The sequence below is a fragment of the Choloepus didactylus genome, chromosome 13 (genome assembly GCF_015220235.1).
Source record: "Choloepus didactylus isolate mChoDid1 chromosome 13, mChoDid1.pri, whole genome shotgun sequence".
Classification (NCBI taxonomy): domain Eukaryota; kingdom Metazoa; phylum Chordata; class Mammalia; order Pilosa; family Megalonychidae; genus Choloepus; species Choloepus didactylus.
Window position 1 is genome coordinate 26,390,145 of NC_051319.1, and position 21,542 is coordinate 26,411,686.

General features: G+C 37.4%; 1 protein-coding gene and 1 long non-coding RNA gene across 7 annotated transcripts in view; one reads left to right on the forward strand and one right to left on the reverse strand.

Moving 5' to 3' along the window:
* Positions 1–21,542, forward strand: part of LOC119508238 — an 81,056-nt gene that overhangs the window by 35,094 nt on the left and 24,420 nt on the right. The window lies entirely within an intron of this gene.
* The window catches only part of MEF2C (myocyte enhancer factor 2C), a 138,278-nt gene continuing 133,180 nt past the window's right edge, over positions 16,445–21,542 (reverse strand). For 4 of the 6 annotated variants that reach the window (XM_037801818.1, XM_037801815.1, XM_037801812.1 and 1 more), the window contains one exon: positions 16,445–21,022. In XM_037801818.1, the coding sequence (XP_037657746.1) occupies positions 20,701–21,022 (322 nt within the window). In that variant the 3' untranslated portion in view covers positions 16,445–20,700. The remainder of the gene's footprint in view (positions 21,023–21,542) is intronic. The other 2 variants (XM_037801817.1, XM_037801816.1) reach the window with 1 other exon arrangement.

Genomic DNA, 21,542 nt, shown 5'->3' on the forward strand with positions numbered 1-21,542 from the left:
GGAACTCAAAATATTCAGCACCCAGAAAGGCAAAATTCACAATGTCTGGCATCCAATCAAAGATTATTAGGGATGTAAAGAAGCAGGAAAATATTACCCATGGTGGGGGAAAAAAATCAGTCAGTAGAAACCAACCCAGAACTGACACAGATGTTATAATTAGCAACAAAGATATCAAAACAGTTATTATAACTGTATTCCGTAAGTTCAAAAAGTTAAGTAGAGATATGAACAATATAAAAATAACCTAAATTGAAATTCTAGAGATGAAAACTACAATGTCTGAGAAGAAAAAAACCTTGATGGACTTAATGGCAGATTAGACATTACAGAAGAAAAGATAAGTGAACTTGAAGACATAGCAATATAAACTATTAAAATGAAACACACAGAGAAAAAAGAATTAAAACATTAGAAGAACATGAGTGACTGTGGGACAACTTTAAATTGGAGCTTCCAAAGGATGTGCGGGGACTGAAAAACATTGGAAGAAATAATGGCAGAAAATTCCAAATGCCTGTGAAACGTTGGGAGCATGGAATAGCCATCAAACACTTTGACCTTTGTCCTATGGATGGGTGGCCTTTGAGACAAAAGGCTTCCATTTTCAGACTGTAGATCATCTAGAAAATTAAAAACATGACATAGACCTATTTCACAGGTCACAATGTGAGGGCAATTAGAAAGATTAGCCTGAAACAGTGACATTATAGTCTGAAAAAGTGTCAACAATGGTGAGGCATTAATAATAGTCTCAAGAGGGGATCAAAGGTCCAATATAGTCAATTTTTCTAGGAACAGGTAGGGGCGATGCTTGTAGAAGTCACAAGTCTGGTATGCAGTGATGGTGTGTGCATCAGGAACATATAGTTCTTTAACTTGTGCTCAGTTCACATTGGTGGGTAAGCTGCCACGTGTGACAAAATGATGGATCCAGGTGACAGTTGGCTATTTGGAGAGTGCAGGCTTGATCAGCAGCTTGATTCTGGTCCATCTCATTAGAGAATGAGCATCTGCTTGAGTGACCCAGATTATCCAGTTGGCTGTCATAATTTGTTTCCACAATTTGCTGCCCCAAAGAGAGCTGTCTCTACTCTGCCAGTCTGTAGTCTTCCAAGTGACAGAGCAGAGGCCTACGACACTGGCTATAGACCAAGAGCCAGTAAAAATAAACCATGTCTGTTTCTGAGAAATATTGTCTAAGACAGCGGTGATGGCTTTCATTTTAGCCCATTTAGGTGACTGACTTTTACCATCAGTCTTCCAGAGTTGTCACTGAAGCTGGATGGGCGGTTACTGCCTCTCAATGGATGCCATCAACTTTTTTTTTTATTATCTATCATTTTTATTGAGGTAAAACATACACAATTCAACATTTTAACAATTTTAAAGTGGCATTTAGAACATTCACAATATTGTGCAACCATCACCACCACCTAATTCCAGAACATTTTCATCACCCCTGAAGAAATCCATTAAGCAGTCACTCCCTAGGCCCTGGTAGTTATTTGTTTTTGTTTTTACAAAATGGGTTCAATATATATAGCTCTACAACTTGCTTTACTCATTTAACAAGACATCAGGATCATCCCTCTGATTCAAAGGATTCATTCTTTTACATAGCTGCAAGATTATTTCATAATACGCCTTTATTGCAATTATTATTATTTTTTATTTTTTTGCTTTCTTTGATTTTTTCTTTTTTCTTTTTTTAATTAGAGAAGTTGTGGGTTTACAGAACAATCATGCAAAAAATTCACGATTTCCATACACCACCCCACCACCAACACTTGCAGTGGTGTGGAAAATTTGTTACAATTGATGAAAACACATTTTTTTTTTTGTGATTCTACTATTTTTTTAACAGTAGTTTCATTTGTTACAAGTGATGAAAGATTATTAAACTAGTACTACTACTATTGCCCATAGTTTATGTAGGGGTATTTCTTCCCCATATTCCCAACTTATTATTATTATCTTCATGCATGTCTTTTATTTTATTACTCATCTACCCATATCCTGGATAAAGGGAGTGTCAGTCACAAGGTTTTTACAATCACATGGTCACATGATAAAAGCTATAGAGTTATATAATCATTATCCAAGATCAAGTCTACTGGATTACAGTTCAACAATTTCGGGTATTTCCTTCTAGCTATTCTGATACACTAGAAACTGAAAATAAATATCTATGTAATGAGTCAGTAGTCATAATCATTTGTCAAATCCTAATTTCTCAGTTACACCTCTTCCCTCTCATTTGATCATTCTCTCAGTCTTCAGGGATATCTGGGCAATGATCTTTTTAGGTTCTTTGTGCTGGAAAGGGGTGTAAGTCTTATGGGGTAGAGGAATAGAACTGGTTGATGTTCTTGGAGAGACTGGTACCTCTGGGTTTCAGGGTTTATTTGGCTTGGGAACAATCTGGAGGTCTTAATTTTCTGGAAAAATAAAATTACTAAGTAATACATTTACAGAGACTTAGACAGAGGCCAGGGTATTCTTTAGGGTTTTCATGATGCACTGTTGGCTGGGGCTTGGCATACTGTGGCAAGTTGCAATACCTTGTTGAAGCTTGCATAAGAGTAACCCCCAGAATGATTTCTTTACTCTATTTGAAATCTCTCAGCCACTGAAACTTCATTTTGTTTAATTTCTTTCCCTCCTTTTGATCAAGAAGGCATTCTCAATCCCATGTTGCCAGGGCCAGGCTCATCTCTGGGAGTTATGAGACATGAGGGCAGAGAGTTTATTTGCAGAGTTTGTTTAGAGAGAGAGTCCACAACTGAGCAACAAAAGAGGTTCTCTAGGGGTGACTCTCAGGCATAATTGTAAGTAGGCTTAGCTTAGCCATTGTAGAAATAAGTTTCATAAGGGCAAGTTTCAAGATCGAGGGCTTGGCTTATTAAACTGGAAGTCCCTAATGCTTGAGAGAATATCTGGAATCCTCCAGGTTGGGAAGTTTAATAGTTCCACATTTTGTTCTCCAATCCCTCAAGGGTTCTTTGCAAATAGTTTTTTATTTTTCTGCCCAAGATACTCAGGAATGTATGAGGGTATTACCTTAATGAGTAACAAGATCTCATTCCCTATTCTAGGATCCATGTATTTGGGTTGTTTAACTACACTGACCAGAGAGGTTAGATTAGATAGTGTGCAACAGAAAATTTAAATTTTGGACCAAATAAACATCTTTTTGGTCTCACAGGGAAGTTGGAGTTTTAAAAAATAGACAATGTCATCCTTTACCCTGCATTCTGATTTACCTTAGTCCTAACAAGATCTGCTTCGTTTATATCCCAGATTGAAGTCTGATCTCTTTTTCATCTCCCTTAACAGTTGCTTATGGGATAATGCTGACTTTCAGAGCTGCAGAACTCTAACTCTGAGTCTCAGGTGTCACACAGATACCTAAAGTTCCAGGGAACTACCACGTCATATACAAAGAGCACAGCATCTCAGAATTTAGAAATAACAGTTAAAACGCAGGAATAAATGTGACTGCTGTAAAAGCTTCCAATTTAAGAACCTTTAAAATGAGTCTTATTGAACATTCTGTACTCCTTAATCATTGAATTGCCCAATCTCTGACCACCTTCTATCCCCTGAAGAACTCCTTGAACTCAATCCTTAGAGTTTGCTCATTATGGTTAGTTTGTATTAGTGAGACCATACAATATTTGCCATTTTACTTCTGGCTTATTTAACTCAACATAATATCCTCAAGGTTCACTCACCTAGTTGCATGCCTCACGATTTCATTCCTTTCTGCAGCCACTCAAATTCCTTCATATGTATATACCACAGCTCACATTTCCATTCATCAGTTGATGTATCCTTAGTCCACCACCATCCATTGGCAATTGTGAATAATGCTGCCATAAACACCAGTATGCAAATGTCTATTCATGTCCCTGCCTTCAGTTTTTCCAAGTATGTACCTAATAATGGGGTTGCAGGATTATATGGCAACCTTATACTTAGCCTCCTGTGAAACCACCACACTTCCCTCCAGAGGGCCTGCAGCATTCTATTTCCTTACTCACAGTGAATAGGTATATCTCTCTCTCCACATCTTCTCCAGCACCAGTTTTTCTGTTTATTTTTTAAGTAGTTGTATTCACATACCATACAATCCTAAGTGCACAATCAATGGCTCCTGTTGTAATCACATAGTTATGCATTTATCACCACAATCTATATGTAAACATTTCCATTTCTTCTGCAAAGAAAGAAGAGAAAGGGGAAAAAATTTAAAAAGGAGAAAAAAAAACAATAACAAAAATCCCATATCTCTCCTTTATATCTCCCTCTTATTGACATTTAGCTTTGCTATATTGCCTTTCTTACACTTAATGAAAAAATATTAGCTATCAGCTTTTAACTTGGCCAACACATTTGGCCATTAAATTTAGGCCCACACATATAAGGAAAACCCCTGCTAATTGAGGGTTCTACAGAGCTAGTGGTTTTGCTCCACATGGGGTAGTGGGGGATAAGGTAGTCCCCAACGGGATAGCTGCCACTTTTTCATGTAAATCCCAAATGCTGCTAGGGCCAGGCTGGCTGCACTTTTTTTTTTTTTTAATTAAATTCAGTTTTATTGAAATATATTCACATACCATACTCATCCATGGTGTACAATCAACTGTTCACAGTACCATCATATGGTTATGAATTCATCACCCCAATCTATTTTTGAACATTTTCCTTATCAGAAAGAATCAGAATCAGAATAAAAAATAAAAATAAAAAAGAACAAATCACCTCCCTCATCTCACCCTATTTTTCATTTAGTTTCTATCCCCATTTTTCTACTTATCCATCCATACACTAGATAAAGGGAGTGCAATCCACAAGGGTTTCACAATCACAGTATCACCCCTTGTAATCTACATTGTTATACAATTGTCTCCAGGAGTCCAGACTACTGGGTTGGAGTTTGGTAGCTTCAGGTATTTGCTTCTAGCTATTCTAATACATTAAAACATAAAAGGTGTTATCTATATAGTGCATAAGAATGTCCACCAGAGTGACCTCTCGGTTTGAAATCTATCCTGGCTGATGGGCCTTCCTGCCTTGTTAGTTGTCAAGTTAGAGTTGACCCAATCCAAAACAGGGATGTCAGGCCAGACAGTCCCAAGGCTGGCATGAATCAGGCATTGGGCTTCAACAAGGGCCTAGTAGCAGATTAATAGTTGTTTTTAAAAAAAGGGATATACTCGGTGACTGTCAGGAAGGTGAAGCTGTCATAATGGGAAATGACTGCTCTGAGTACCTGGCAGACTTTAACTAAAGCTGTTATTTCCTTTTCTCCTTATGGGATTTTACCGTTCTTGACAACCTGGAAGGAACAGTACATGTAGCGATCTCTGTATGGGTCCTGTCTGTCATTTATGGGATAGGAAAGTGCAGGTATTTAACACAACGATTCCATTATACATTCATATATAGAAGCCACAACAATAGTACATATCAGCCTAAGGGCCCAACCCACAAGGCCACTTAAATTTATCTTCTCCACTGAGAACCATACCCAAACTCCATCAGTTGAATTTGGGTGCATTTTCCCCCTGTGGAAGACAGACCAAGGAGTCTAACACATGCATGTCAGGGGCTGCAGCAACAGTCACTGGAAGATCATGCTATGCCTGGCTGAGAGCTTGTTGCAGCTAGCCCATTAGCTATGTCAGATCCTCCCCTATGGTGGAGGGGATGTGGAGAGGAAACTTAACTGTTGGCATTATTATCTCTGATGATCTATCACTCTTGAGCTGATAATTCGCCCCAGTGCTGCTTCCTTCCTGTGTACCATCTAGTGTCTGGTGAATGCCTGGGTTCAGGGGGTCCCCGTCTTTCTGCCCCCGAATCTGCCACTGCATTTTGTCCTGCAATCTTTCAGCCACCCCAGCATCCAGTACATTGTCCTTGTCACTGGCCAAGCCAGGTTGTGGCAGAGATCAGAAACATGAGCTTGGCTGGCCCTGCACCATGAGGCTAAGCTTGGCATTCATTTTGCTTTCGAGCAGCTACCTGTTTAAAGCTCAACCAAACTTACAATGTTTTCAGTTCTCCCAAAGCTCTATATTGATTAGCAAAGTCATTATTTCTGACATCAGTTATTTCAGCTTTAGGGACTCCTTGGTGCAATGGCCATAGTCAATTGTCTTTCAACTGGGCCCACAGAGGCTGCTACACAATTGTCATGATGATATTCCTCATCCACCCATCTGGAAGGGAGTGAGCAACAACCAAAACACCGTTCTGTGGCTTGTTTCAATCCTACCTGTCACTGCTTAGCCTCATTTGCAAGTACAGCAGTAGGGAACCTTTATGCTCCCTCTCCCTATCGACCACTGGGGCGAGAGTGGTACTGTATTCAGCAGCTGTGATTCAGGGACTCTTTTCATATCCTTGAATGCAAACTGTGGGTCCCTTGTCCTTCCTTTTCTAAAAGCCATGTTTCTGCCACCATCCCATTCCCCTTGCCAAAGCTTACAAGCTAGTACGTTAGCCTGTTACTGTTCAAGGATGCTGACAGAAGACAACAGGCTTCTGGGTCAGAGACAAAGACTTTATTACTCATGGTACAGCAAACAGCACAAGCATCACCCTTTTTACATTGGTTCCCCTTGTGCAAAGTCCTATAGGGGTGGTGTGACATGGCCCGAGATGGGTGGTGTGCATACAGTGGGTTTGCTTTGTAGCTGAGGAATACTAAGCCTGAGGAATTCACCACTTTTACTGCAAGCAGTAAACAAGCCCACTCTGTCTCAGAGGGCGATATTTTACTCATCTCTCAAGGCTGATTGCTGCAAACACAATTCTGAGAAATGACCCAGGTAAGGACTGGTCTGGTCTTGCATTCTTGGTAAACCTAATAAGGCTTTTATTAATATGTGAAACCCAAGGAAAACTGTCTCCCAACAGAACAAGCTTTCAGAATGGTTTTATTTGCCAATTTTTCTGAGAACAGTTTAAACTTTCTTTTCAAAAAACTGCATAATTGATTTGTATTTAAGAATGATTTAATATTTAGTTCATTACTCCTTTCGGTTGGTTCCAGGTGAGAGGAATGATCCTTTGTTATGCTCAGTAACTCCCTGGAAGCTTTTGGCTCAGTTGGAGGTATACTTGTTTTTCATTACAATGTTGTGAATGGGTAGTGCCACATAGTGCAATAAAATAGCCAAGTATATACCATATATACACACACATTACATATACATACACATACATATACTCATAATTATATATATAAAAATTTTATAATTCTTACAACATCTCTAAATGTAGATATTATTTCCATTTACAGATAAGGAAACAATAAAACAATTTCTACACTGCTTGTAATTGGCCAAGGTGGCAGTCAAACCCAGATTTGTCTGCCTTACAGTTAGTTGGTAATCTTTGAACCATATCCCAAAGCTGATTCACTGATGTCCCCAGCACTGTAATGACACCACAAGGATTTAATATGTTTCTTAAATACATAATAAATTGTTATGATATCTAAGAATTTAAGATATTACTTATTACATAATGCTGAGTGAAATAAGCCAGACACAAAAAGAGATATTGTATGTTACCTCTAATGTGAACTCAGTGAAAAATGTAAAATAAATGTTTTATATTGTAGGATGTAGGGGACCTAGAGATAGACAGCAACTAGTGAAGGGGAATGATAATCTAATAAGAACAGATAAGCTATTGAGGGTAATCTTAATGTTATAGGAATGCTCAGGAATGATTATGGTTTGTAAATTTTCTTGGGTATGGTAGGAACATGTTGGAAGCAAGGTAGTTATTTTAGGTTTTTTTTTTCTTATTCCCTTGTTTTGTTAGGGTTTGTTAATTTTCTTGGAGTATGATAGGGACATATTGGAAGCAAAGCAGTTATTTTAGGTTATTTGTTTTTCTTATTGCTTTATTTTGTTTTGTTTGAAACATTAAAAAAATTTTTTTTGATAAATAAAGTTAAAAAAGATATTACTTATTATATAATAGCAATAGCACAAGACAAAGACTGGAGACTATTTCAATCCTATATGATAGTTTATAATAAAATGAGTGTTGATAGTTTTGCATTTCTGCAGGATCCTTGCTTGTTCAACTTTTCTACACATGTCCACCTTTACAACCTCTTCTTCAGTGTGACGAAATACTGGGAAGTATTACAAGATTCATTCTTTGCTGTTACCCAGGAAAAATGGAGCAGTAAACCAGTGATCTTATAATTTAGGCCCAAATATCTACATTGGAAATTGGAGTTTTCTCAGGCTTTTTCTGCTGTGCCCTCAAGAAGCGATTGCCTGCTTGGGTACACAGGCTTGTAATGTTGATAGAAAAAGAAGGGTGAGCAAAAGTCAAGATGGGAAATATTTTACTCTCATCAAGCTTATTCTGAGATTTATATCCATGTGGACAAAATCATGGCATGTTTTCTATTGTTTCATCCATGCTTGGGAATTATATATACATTATATATGTGTATATGTATTTGTGTGTACACAATGTATGTATGCACACACACATGCAGTGTACACACACATGCACATGCATATGTATATATGTATACACATTCATATGTATACAGATAATTGCACATATACATGATATATATGAAGGCTTACTGTGAATCACGATTATATACATGCATTTGGTTAAGTGCATAAAAACAAATAGTCCCTAACACTTTATGAAAAATTTTTTATAGTTTAATGTTTTGGGATATATTTTCCCTAATAATAAGAGAAGAATGCAATATTCCCTGTCCCGCATTCAAGCATATTCTTTTTATTGGTCATTTATTTCTATGTGCACTGTTCTCTGAAATTCATATAATCACGAACTTCCACTGGTAGCTTCAGAATACTTAAGCAGGTAGGCTTTACTCTTAATTACCTAAATGCACCTCAAAATGCACCTGAGCCTTTCGTTATCATTTGTATTGCCCTTTACTGAACCCTCAAGGGATGGCTGGGTTGATGACAAATTTTATAGGAAACCCGTACTATGAGTTGCATTGACAATCACTTTTTTTGTGCAACATATATCTCATGCTTCAAATAGTTTTCCTGGAGGGAAAATAAATGAAGCCTCTCTTTGAACAGTCTAGGCACAGATGATAAATATTCTAGCTTTCTTATTCTCTTTTATCTTCTGAGGTTTAGCGCTATGTTTAATAAAAGTTGGTATGAATATGGTGCAAAGAACTGAATGGTAAATTAGTCTAACTATTAATATCCTGAAATAAATAATTCCTTCATTCTTGAAGTAGTCAATTTATTTGATGCATATTGTTACAATTGCATGATCAGTCTCAATGTAATCACCTTAATTTACCTCTACTGCTTTAGCTTTGTGATAATTTGATCAGGATTGAACTGAAGTTTACATTCCTTTATCTGTGGTAAATGAATAGTGCAAGGAATACTGTAGGGGAGTATGTTCAAAGTATTTAAGAGAACTGTTCCGGTTTGCAAATGCTGTCGTTATGCAAAATACCAGAAATGGATTGGCTTTTATAAAGGCGGTTTATTTGTTTACAAATTTAGAGTTGTAAGGCCATAAAAGTGTTCAAACTAAGGACTCAACAAGAGGATATCTTTACTGAAGAATGGCCGATGGCCTCTGGAACATCTCTGTCAGCTGGGAAGGCCCGTGGCTGGTGGTTCTGCTGTTCCTTTGCTCCCAGGTTGCGTTTCAGAATAGCTTTCCCTAAAATATCTCTGGGCTTGTCTCTTTTAGCTTCTCCAGAGCAAACTCTGGGCCAGCATCTCAAAGCTCAGTAAGCATCTGGGTCTCCTGGCTTAGCATATCCGGGACATTTTCCTCTCTCTGCTCTCTGTGTGAGCTCCCTTTAAAGGAAAAAGCTAATCAAGACCTACCCTGAATGGGTGGGGTCAAATCTCCATGGAAACATTTAATCAAGATATCACAACCTTATCAAAAAGATTAATAACTCTGCTCCCACAAAATTGCATTAAAGAAAATGGCTTTTGGGGGCACATAATATATCCAAACCGGCACAAGAACTAATATTTTTTGGGCAGCTTATTGTGATTTGAATTGCAGCTCAGTGGAAGTCTGCTGAATCTCTGCACTGAAGTAGGCTCCACTACACTTCTACAGGTAGCGTCTTGGAAGGTTAGTCCATATTACTATTTTATATAATGTTCTGAACTGGAGATTTCTCTTCACATAAACTTTCTTTATTGAGGTAAAGTTTACACAGAGTGGAGTGCACAGATCTTAAATGTACAATCTGATAAGTTTTAACAAATGTGTATTCATGACCACTCTACCAATCAAGGTCTAGACTATTTCTATGTCCCCAGAAAGTCTCTGAGCTCCCCATTCTCCACTGGCAATGACTGTTCAATTTCTATCACCAAAAATCAGTTCTGTCTGTTCCTGAAGTGCACTCAATGGAACCATACAGTATGCTCTCTTTTGTGCTCAGCTTCCTTTACTCAACATAATCCTTGCATAAATTTTAATGAGTGGTGTTTTAATAATTGTTATTACAATATTACAATATCACCAAAATTGGTTATATTCTGGTTTATCTAATAAGTAGTCACATATAATGTTCTAAATACAGAATCTCAAGGCATCACGTCCCTTATTTCCTGATTCCACATTTCACAAAAACTTTCTCTTCTATTTTCAGATTTTACAAAATGCATTATCAGGGATCGGAATAAAATGGGTTTGTCATGGTAGATGAGCTCTCAAGCGTTATTGTCTATGTCCTCATGCTGTTTTGGGTTCTGAAGAGGACACATGGTTTAAAAGAAGTAAATCATTCTTCTGAGTTCTTTCTTTATCATTCAACTCCAAGGACAAATACTTTCTTTAGCTGGGGATTTGGAAGTGAGGTGGTGGAAATTATTATCCTTTTATCAACAGTAGAACTCTGAAGTAGAGAATATGTTTTTTGATTTGGCCAAATAATTTCTTTAACCTGTTTTAAAGGTAGTGCACTCCACATGTAAAGTACACAAACCAGAATAGTAAATGCAGAGGACAGGGAGCTAATTATTTTGAGTCTTCCAAATCTTACTTGGAAAAGTAGTTGATGAATTAGAAAGTACCAGAAAGTAGCATAATCTCCATAATTTCACTTGATTGTTATGGAGGTAGAAGTTGGTAAGGATGATGTGTTTTCTCTATTATAATACTGGAGCTGAGTTGGTCACATGTGAGAGCTGGTTATAATTACAATGAGCAAGGAAGCTATAAATTCAATAGAGATCCAGTCATTGCCCTAAATTTTGCAGTCTTAAAATTAGATGCCTCAATGGGATAGATTCCTTGATTAGGCAGAGTAAATTAAATCTTATAGGATGAATTCTGAATTCAGGTAAAAGTGCAATTAAATGGCTAGGAGGTAAAAGTGAAATTAAATGGCTAGGAAAATGACAGAGAAAATTCACATATTGTTAGAAAATAATATTTGTGGTTTAATTATGGGAAACTGCTTGCTCTTTATCAGGGTAGGGTGATCAATAGAGAAGCAAACTTGTAATCTTAAAGCTGTGGCTCTGTCACTCAGAAAGACAGCTGAAGGCTTCTGTGCCGGGAGAATCATGGAGAAAAGGCCACCAGTCCTGAGGTTTGCCCTACGCAATGGCATTTTCCAAAGCCCTCTTCAGTCCCAGGAGTGCTTCCTACAAATTCACTTCTGTGTGGCATTAGCATTTTTTGGAAGGCCTTTTTTGGAACTTTTTATAAGTAGCATATTCATATGGTTCAAATATCAAAACAATAAAAAAAAATATGTTGTTAAGTCTTCTACCCCTGTCCTATTTACCCCTTTCCTTAATCTCCTCACCCTCTCCCCCCAACACATCAGTGGCTACTTTATTGGTTTCTTTTTATATCCTTCCAGTGTTTCTTTAGGCAAATATAAGAAATATATTCTTTTTATTTCCTCTTTTTCTCACCTGAAAGACAGCATACTCTATACATTATTCCCTTTTTGTTTTTCTGTCCTTTTAAAATCTAAATCTACTCCAGAAAATTTCCCTAGCAGTACATAGAGCTTTTTTCTTTATTTTTTTTTTATTTTTTTATTTTTTTATTTTTTTATTTTTTTAAAACAGTGGCATAGTAGTTCATTGTGTAGTCCCTATCAGTATACAGAGGCTTTTTTTTTTTCAATTGGATTTTTTTTTTTTTTTTTTTTTAAATTTTGAACAGTAGCATAGCATTCCATTGTGTGGATCTGACATCATTTACTTACACATTCCTTTATGGATAGGCACCTTCCTAATACTTTAATCACAGATACTACATACATAGACATGAGCTTACAAGCAAGTTTGCATTTTCAAGAAGGGCTCTTAGTTGTAAAGGGGAACAAGGTACAGCATATGGAGTTCTTAATGTCTTGCTTGCAGAGCATCCTTCTCTTCCTGTAACTACTGCTTCTTGAATTTTCTGCACATTGATGTATTTAGCACTGCTAGTGAGAGGCCTTGTGCTGAATACCGATTAGTAGAGTAATGTGATTTGGGCATCATCAAAGCAGGGACACACCGAATTTTCTTTTGGAAAAGCTGTGATATTGCAAAAGAAATTAAAAAAAATAACATTGTAGTCATCATAGGAACAATCAGGACTCTGAGGACTTCTTTACTATCATATTACAGAATTGTGTTTATTTGAGTAATTTAGGGAGGAGTAGGAATCCCCATCTTTAGTGATTAGCACCTATAAAGAACTTAAATTGGCTTTGGCCTCAGTTCTGATTAATTCAAGAGAAGCTTAAAAACTGTCACTTTAGGGGATTCGTGGCCTGGATTAGGCAGAAAAATAAAGCATAGGGAAGAATAACAACATTTACTTAAATGGCAGCTTTGTCTGGTTCTGGAGTATTGTTAATCAATCTATATAATATGATTCTAGAGCACCCAATTCCAGTAGCACACAGCTTTGATGTCTCTGAACCCTGGTTTTCCCATCTGCCAAGACGGGGATAATAATAGAAAGAACATTTTTTGAGCACTTACTACTTGCCAAATGCTATACACACTTTATATTGTTTACTCCTCAGTGCAATCCTGTGATTAGTGATACATGAAAAAAATGTTTAGAGAGAATAACTTGACAAATGTTACTTGCATTGTGAGAAGCAAAGGTGCAATTGTTACCCAGGTCTGATTTGGAGCATGAACTCGCAACCAAGATACAGATGGCCTCTGTGTAGATGGCACCCTCTACACAAATGTCATTGAGAAGGTTGAGTAAGATAATGTAGGTCAAGTCCATTGCAGAGAAGGTACTCGATAATTGCCAGTGTGCTGCCCTCACTCACACACCAACTTTGACTTCTCATGTTGCCCAACATTGCAACCTCTCTGGCTCTGTTTGTGGTGGGGTGGGCAGGGCAAGGGAAGTGACATAGACCCTGCATTTCTGGCCTTTGGGTGACTACATGACTACATTTAATCAGTGTAGAATTGCCCCACTGGTAGTTCTTTTCAGCCTGGCCCTTGTACTGAGTTATCAGATTCAAAGGGTGACTGCCACTTCCATCTGGCTTGTAGCAGAAGTTGACTGCCATGAATGGTTACAACAGGGCTGGAGATTCTCCCTGAAATCTGAGGAGACTGAGAAGACTGGAGATGATTATCTGGCAGCCAAGGCTGCTGCTAAAACCAGAAACTTATTTTAGGGCCAGAAACCAACCATTTCCCACATATATTCCTAACTGTAACTCTTAAGCAAAAGTCCCCTGGGATAGAGGCTGTGCTTGAGAGATGAAAATTTAAAGGAATAGAGACAGATAGAGATATTTGTTCTCAGGAAATAGAGACAGTGAGAATTCAAGGCAGTATGCAGCCAGAGGTCACCCAGTGGGCAAATGAACTTGGCTTTCCTCTTTTATCACTGGATCTTGCTTAGAAATCAATCTGTAAGGGTAACACATAGGAAATGCCTTAGTAATAGGAGAACAAAATCGAGAAAGGATTTTTTGCTCTGTCCTGGAGAGTTCTTCCTTCTCAAATTCAGTATCTCCATTTAGTCTCAACTCCCACTGAAATAAAAGAACCACATCCAATTTGGGCCTGAGGTACATGTGTAATCTTCTAGCCATTGGTTAGGATGGTTCATGTCTGTATTCTGTTCCCTTAGGTCTCCTTCAGCCTGCAAACTGGTACCACTTGTCCTTTAAAACACCCTTTCCTTGACCCTTGACCCTGCTAGCCCTTCAAGCCAGCACTCTTCTTTTAATCATTGAACACTGTCAAGACTGGTCTACACTTGCTACCTGAAATTCTACAACATCTGCTAGACAACCTTTTGTGGTCTCTCTTCTCTCCCATGCCATTTTATTGAAATACTTCTCTCAGAGACCACCAAAGTCCAAACAAAGTCCTTTCCTCTGTCTTTCTCCTCTGTAACCCCAATTAAACATTGACATTGTTGAACACTTTCTGTCCCCCACTGGCTCAATCCCTCTTCTTGGCTTGACAGCACTCTGGTTTTCCTTCTGTTTGCCTGCACTATCTTTACTTCTTCACTGGTTCTTTCTCTTCTGTAGGTTTTCCCTAAATTTCTCTTCTAAGCCTCTTTCTTTCTCTCTCTTTACCCTTCTCCTTGACAAGCTCATTTGTTGGCAGGGATCTCACTATCAGCTCTGTGGAAGTAATTCCCAAAACTTTATATTCAGCATTAATTGCTATTCAGAGTTCAAGTCTCTATTTACAACATTCTCATTCTATGTGGATATAAGACAAACTCAAGATGCCTAACGTGGAATTAGGCACTTCTTCACGAAGCAGTGATCTTTTCATTTCCAATTCGAACACTCCCAGGATACTAATTATTTAAGCTTAAAGCCATAAATCTTAACAATTCTTTATCTGTCATCACTCCAACCATTAACATAATTATTTGCTGAATTCTGACAATTCTACCTTTACCACATATTTCAATTAAACTCCATACTTTTAAACTTGGACTCGTATCACCAGACCCCAAGCCACTTTTCTAGTCTTTTCTCTCCCTGTTCCCCTGAACTTGGCTATATTTATCTTAACAGAAGAGTTCAACATTTCTGCAAATTTATATGTGCCCTTGTACCCACTATTTCTTCCTTGCAGAATGCCTTCACCCAAGGCTAGTGTAACTATTTGTGGGACCCAGTGCAGTATGAAAACATGGGAGTCCTTGTTCAAAAGGCAGGAAGAAGTGCCACTAAAGGTACTAAAAAGTTTCCCTTATTTTTCTATGTATCTCCTCAGCTCATGTACACGTTCCATTGTCCCATCAGACTTCACTTACAGCACCTAAGTTCAAAGATAAAATGCAGAGTTTCAAGGGGGCTACAGCAAAGCACTAAACCAAGTGTGGGGCCGTGGGCAATTGGAGAGGTTGCATGTCCCAGAAGCCTGCCTGCCTTCATCCATCTGGGCCTTTCTCAAACCTATCCACCCTTCAAAGACCGTCTCTGCACAGAGTTTGAAGTGTCCATATCCTGGACACATCTCTGCTCCAATGGCCAAAGGGACTCTCTGTTAGCACCTTGTATGGCATCTCTGAGAACACTTTTGAGTCTTTTTTTTTTTTTTTAACCTCCTATTAGTTCATAAGCTTGTTAAGGGCAAGGGTTATTATCTTCATTCATCTTGGAATCCATCACATGAGTTATACATACTGATTGCTTAATAATGTTTTCTGATAATGAATAAAGAAAACAAAGGAAAAAGTGCTGCTATTTTGGAGCCACATGCAACATTTTCACGAGATGCACTCCTTTTTACAGAGCAAGGATCACTGCTAATGCTAAAGTATGAGTTCTCCAGATGGGCAGACAGTGCCTTCTTGTTTCTTTTCGGTTTCTAAATTAGCCTTTATGATGGTCTTTTTAAGGGCATTCTCTTCAGCAATTGTAATTGAATTTTGTTAATGGACATATTCTATTGTTCTTCAAAATGTTCAAATTCACTAATTTACTCAAATAGATATAAACTTACATTCTCAACTTTTTCTTTTTTTAATTTAAAGATTATTTTAATGAAGATAAGAATTTTGGGAACTGTTTCTTCACATTAGTTAAAAAAAATAATTTAACTTATTTCATGGTAGTGCCTTTCCTGCCAACTTTTGGAAGATTCTGTGTGTTAAACAGTTTATCAAAGATCTTCACATAACTGCTTTAATAAAGAAACTGAACCACCCAATAAGAACCTTAAAACTTCCCACATTGGCTGATTACCAATATATTACCCAAAGAACTGGAATCCTATTCACACCCCCTCTCCCAAATATACACGACCCCCCCTTTTTTTTTTGGTATAATATTCTGAGTTGAAAACTGAGAATGCTCATTTGTGCTTGTTTGGTAAAAGCTGCTTTTAAAAACCAGGATAAAGTGGAATAAATTTAAACAGCAAAATATTCATTAAAAAAATGCACCATGGACACTGCATCACTAAGAAAGCCAGTAACTTTACTGAATTGTCTGCAAAATACAAATTATACCTTATTTCCAGCAGGAGAAACTTCTGAAAATTTCCCACTTTTATTCACTACAGACAGCTGAATTAAGTCCCTTGAGATACACAGATGTGGTTTAACTTAGTTATAACATCTTGTCATCTAGTGGCGACAAAGTCCAGCTTATGCCGCTGTGAGCCTCTATTTGAATATTTGTTGCAAATGCTTGTATGCCCTCATTTACAAGCGATTTTAATTACTGTCATTTAATGGAAACAAGTCCCCAGAAAAAGAAAAAGAAGAAAAACGATACAGCAAACCATCTGAAGCAATCCAAGTCCTACGCCTACAGTGAGCCAGGTCTGCTTTGCTCCAAGAGAACACTGGTACTGCATTCAAACCACAACAGAATTCGTCACTTAGTTGACCTCTCTGAATTAAACTGAGGTATGAGTCAATTTGAGGTATGAACAGGGAAGGCAAAATGCAATAACCGATTATGAAAATAACTAAAATGGACAAATTTAATGTAGAAGATATGTGGCTTGGATTGCTCCACATCTTTGGTTAAAACATATTAAGAAAAGCCTTTAATTACATCTGTAGTCTGAAGCATTCTAACAGACACCAGTATTCCATCAATCTCAAAAGATCTGTAGTGGCAGAAAATTAACGCCATATAAGTGACGACATCACAGCAGATGGCACAAACGGGAACAGATGAAGTAAGCCATGCTTAGGCAACAGCCTTTATCGAGGGTTCAAGTGACTTTTTCTTCTTTTAAAAAAAGTTTGTTTTAAAGAAAGAAATACAGAGCATTTACTCTCTGGCAAAAATAAACAAAAGGATAGAGGGGGCAAAAAAAATGCTATCTCGAAGTCAAAAGATGGGTATGTAAGAAAAGCAAACAAACAAAATGCTTGAGGGCAGATATTCTTTTAAAAAGTATATTGGAAATTAAAAAAAAAAATTCTCACTTTAGTTAACCTTAAAATGATCTGAGGATGACAGGTTTTTCATATTCATCATTACAAAATGTTAAATTCCACCTTTGGGTTAAAAATAAGCCAATCTTTAATAATAGGATTTGATAGAACAATATTCAGAGCTGCACAAATTCCACTCAGGGTTCTTTTACTTGCACTGAAGAATGTTGCCTAAATGTTACTTTACGATGGGTTAAGTAGAACAATTCTCCCCGAGGGCTATACCCTGAACTCCTGAATTCAAAGGATTTACTGCCATAAAAACCAAAACCCAGACTAGCTTTGTAAATACAACAAATAGTAAATTACAGACAAGGAATAAGCGTTAAGAGCGACAGCAATTGTTTACAGAAAGTGACTCATCACAATCAAAATTGTGCTTCTTCTCATTAAATCATCATAAAAAGTTCTCAGACTATCCCTTCGCTATCTTGCCACCACTTTATAGGAATTCAGTAGTGAGAACAAGAGATGACTGGCATCCATTTTCAAGTGATTCTATTCTTTCCATGTTCTTAAAACTATTGTCAGAACTGCTATAAATAGCCAAGCTTCTGCTGGTATTTTAGCTTACTTTATCTTCAGCATTAGAAATTTGCTTTTTCTTTGTTGCTGAGGCAAATTGCAGGTAAAAAAATTAATATGGCTATTTCTTCATATTTTCATATAATGACCCTTTCCCACCCACTGGTAAGTTTCTACTGATATTGATACACTAAAATGTTTTGAAATGACAAAGAACATTTGTGACATGTTTGCATATTTTATACACACCGAGTTATAAAGATGGGTTACAAGGATGGGATTAAATTTATGGTGAGGAAAATGATTTTCTTAGTTTTTTTTTTTTCCCTGTGTGTGTGAGTGTTTGTGTGTTTGTGTATTCCAGGGATGATCTTCTGTTTTTCCTCTGCACAAATGTTATTCTTTCATGTTCCATGGATATACCTTGAGTAGTGGGATATACGAAATGGTTGATAGATTTTATATTTTTTAGTATATAAAACGTTAGTACAAGGCAGGCTAGCATCCTATATGGATACAACCAAAGGTGCATTGTGGTCTAATTGTGGATTTCAGATCAAGTTAAGAAAAATATAGCCTAGTTAATAAGATCTCTTGGCTTCTGCCACCCAGCGGCAGCCTTTTACAATGAGAAACACATAGCAACTATGCAAGTAAAAGGAAAAAAAAAGAATGGGTAAGAAATGTCCTACACATCATCTAGCAGTGTTGATAATACTGTGTATATCTTTTTTGCTGTGCATGTCAATGCATATGATTGGAGATGAATTGACAGATCTTCACATTCCAAGAGAAGGAAAGTTATTCCTAGACTGAAATATCTAACAATATATATCTTTTTTTATGGCACTCACTTTTTAAAGGGTCTGAAATTTAATCCCTATAGACGAGTATTAGACAAGAGTCATCATATTTTCTTGAAAAGTTAAAAAAGGGACATAGAGAGGTTCTTTAATGGGATTTCTTGAAATGGCTATTAAATCTCTTTATTGAAGAAAAATAGATGACATACATGCTTTATGCAGAAGTGACATTTGGGGGTCCTGACACATCAGGATTGTTCAACAGTCCTATATTGCTGACAAGATTGTGGAGGGTCAGTTAAAATAATTAAAAAATGGATGACAAAGCAACTATCCCTTTACCTGCTTCCTTCTTGTCTAGCACCCGGTCATTCACATTTTTCTTCTGTGGGAATTTACAACTCATTCACTGAGTAAACTCCATATCACTTGTTTCTAGGGCCATATTGTGGACATGTGCCCCCATGCAGCTTCTCTATTCTGGGCATGTTTCGAAAAAACATATCAAATTCTAGGCTGTAAACCAACCAGATGATTTAGGAAATGGGCAAGTTGTGATATGCACTTACTGAATTCCAAGATGCATGGTGAAATGGTGAGATCAGAAAGGGGCCTTGCATTTGACTAAAAATGCAAAAAAAAAAAAAATAGCATGAAAGAAACTGATCAGTATATACAATGGATATCAGGTGACCCAATGGATTGCTTATATATTAAAAACAATTTAGGGTGTTGCAGTGTGATATGTTCTCACCCCACAGGTTATCCTTTTGACGGCTGATCTTAAACTTATAAAATGTATGCAGAGTAAAAGAAAACAGAAAGAAAATAGTTACTCAAATGTGCAATGCACAAATATACCCCCCTCCCGCTATTAAGATAACAAAACTTCTGCTATTACCATAATATTATATATATTAGAAAGCTATACACAAGCATGTTAATTTCACAGATTTTTTTAAAAGATTCTTAATATTTTATATAATTAGAAATACACATTTCAAAAACAAAACTTCTACAAAGAGAAAACAGTTATCTTGGTTAGCAAAGCATGGAGTTCTTCATGGCTTAGGGTAGTGCTTTCTATACAAAAAGTCCTTTTTGGTTTTCTTTCAGGACTGTTTAAAATAGTAGCGAAGCTATCAAGGGGAAAAAAAACACATTTTGGCTTAAGTAAACTACAAAAAGCCACAAATGCTTTGCAAACTCTGTCTTACCTTTTATATGAAAATAAGCAAAATGTAATGTACATATTTTTATATTTTTATTTAATAAGAGATGCAGACCCAGATTTATTTATTTAATTAAATATGTTAGCCCTCAAACTCCACATTATTATATTTTTTAATAGGTATGGTCCTCTTTTAATGGTCTTTGATCCTTTTTAATGAGTGCCATACGCCAATGATACGCCTGCAGGTTTGTGAGCATTCTCGGGATGTTAGGTGACCTGGTGAGTTCCTAACATTTACCAATGGCCACCCATTGCCGGGTCTGTCCAAAACATCTATACATTTTTCTATATGTTGCATAACAGCTGCTCTCTCTTTCAGTAAAGATCTGCCGCTTTTGGCAAATGTTTCCTTTTGTCTATTTACATGTAAATAACGTTGAACCTGCAACATGACACTATCTATTGTAACATACATTTTGCAAAGGAGCACAACAGTGAAAAGAAGTTAGCCTTAAAATCTATTTTGTACAAGTGTTCTGTTTGTACAACTCAAGTGCTAAGCTTATCTCAGCATTTCTGTTTATCTTTATACTGTATCACTGAGGCAATTTAAAAGTACTTTTACAAAACAGAGTACCTGACTTTTTTTTTTTTTCCACACACGGCACATATAATGCATATCGACCCCCCTTCCCCATTAAGGTATAGCACACACACACACTGCAAGAAAAAAAAAAAAACTATTAAGTAATAATCTGATCATGTTGCCCATCCTTCAGAGAGTCGCATGCGCTTGACTGAGGGACTTTCCCTTTCGTCCGGCGAAGGTCTGGTGAGTCCAATGGGGGAGTGGAATTCGTTCCGGTGATCCTCTCGGTCGCTTCCGTCGTACGAACTGCTACAGCTGCTCAAGCTGTCAACAGGAGACCTCCCCGCCTCGTGGCGCGTGTGTTGTGGGTATCTCGAAGGGGTGGTGGTACGGTCTCTAGGAGGAGAAACAGGTTCTGACTTGATGTTGAGGCTTTGAGTAGAAGGCAGGGAGAGATTTGAACTCTGAGATAAATGAGTGCTAGTGCAAGCTCTGTAGGAGGAAAGGAAACCCAGTTACAGATGGAGGAGGCCTGGAGCCCCCAGGAACTCACAATTACATAAAACATCAGCTTAAAGACTCGCATAGACACCAGAGCATGCCCAGAGGTGAGGAGAATGTGCTTGGAAGCACTTAGGGGCACTGCTTTCTTAGCGTGATTTAGGACGCCTTTGTTGATTTGCCCGGTAGTAATTACGGTATTTAACAGGTCCAGGCCTCACGAATCATCTCTCTATAGTCTCTGACAGGCATCCCAAACATATGGCTTACTTTTCAGAAAGGTTTATCGAGACACGCTGGAAAAAGCATTTTCTGTGTTGATGGAATTTTTCTATACACTACTTCCAAAATATAATCTTGTAAGCCTTTGGATACAGTGTTTACAGTTTTGACTTAGATTTCCTTGATTGGCTACTGCCTGTGTTTGAAAATTATTTCAAAAATCTTATAATGGATATACATGTTTCCTTCAAATTAAGAAGCACATAAATATTAAGTTACATATTCTTCA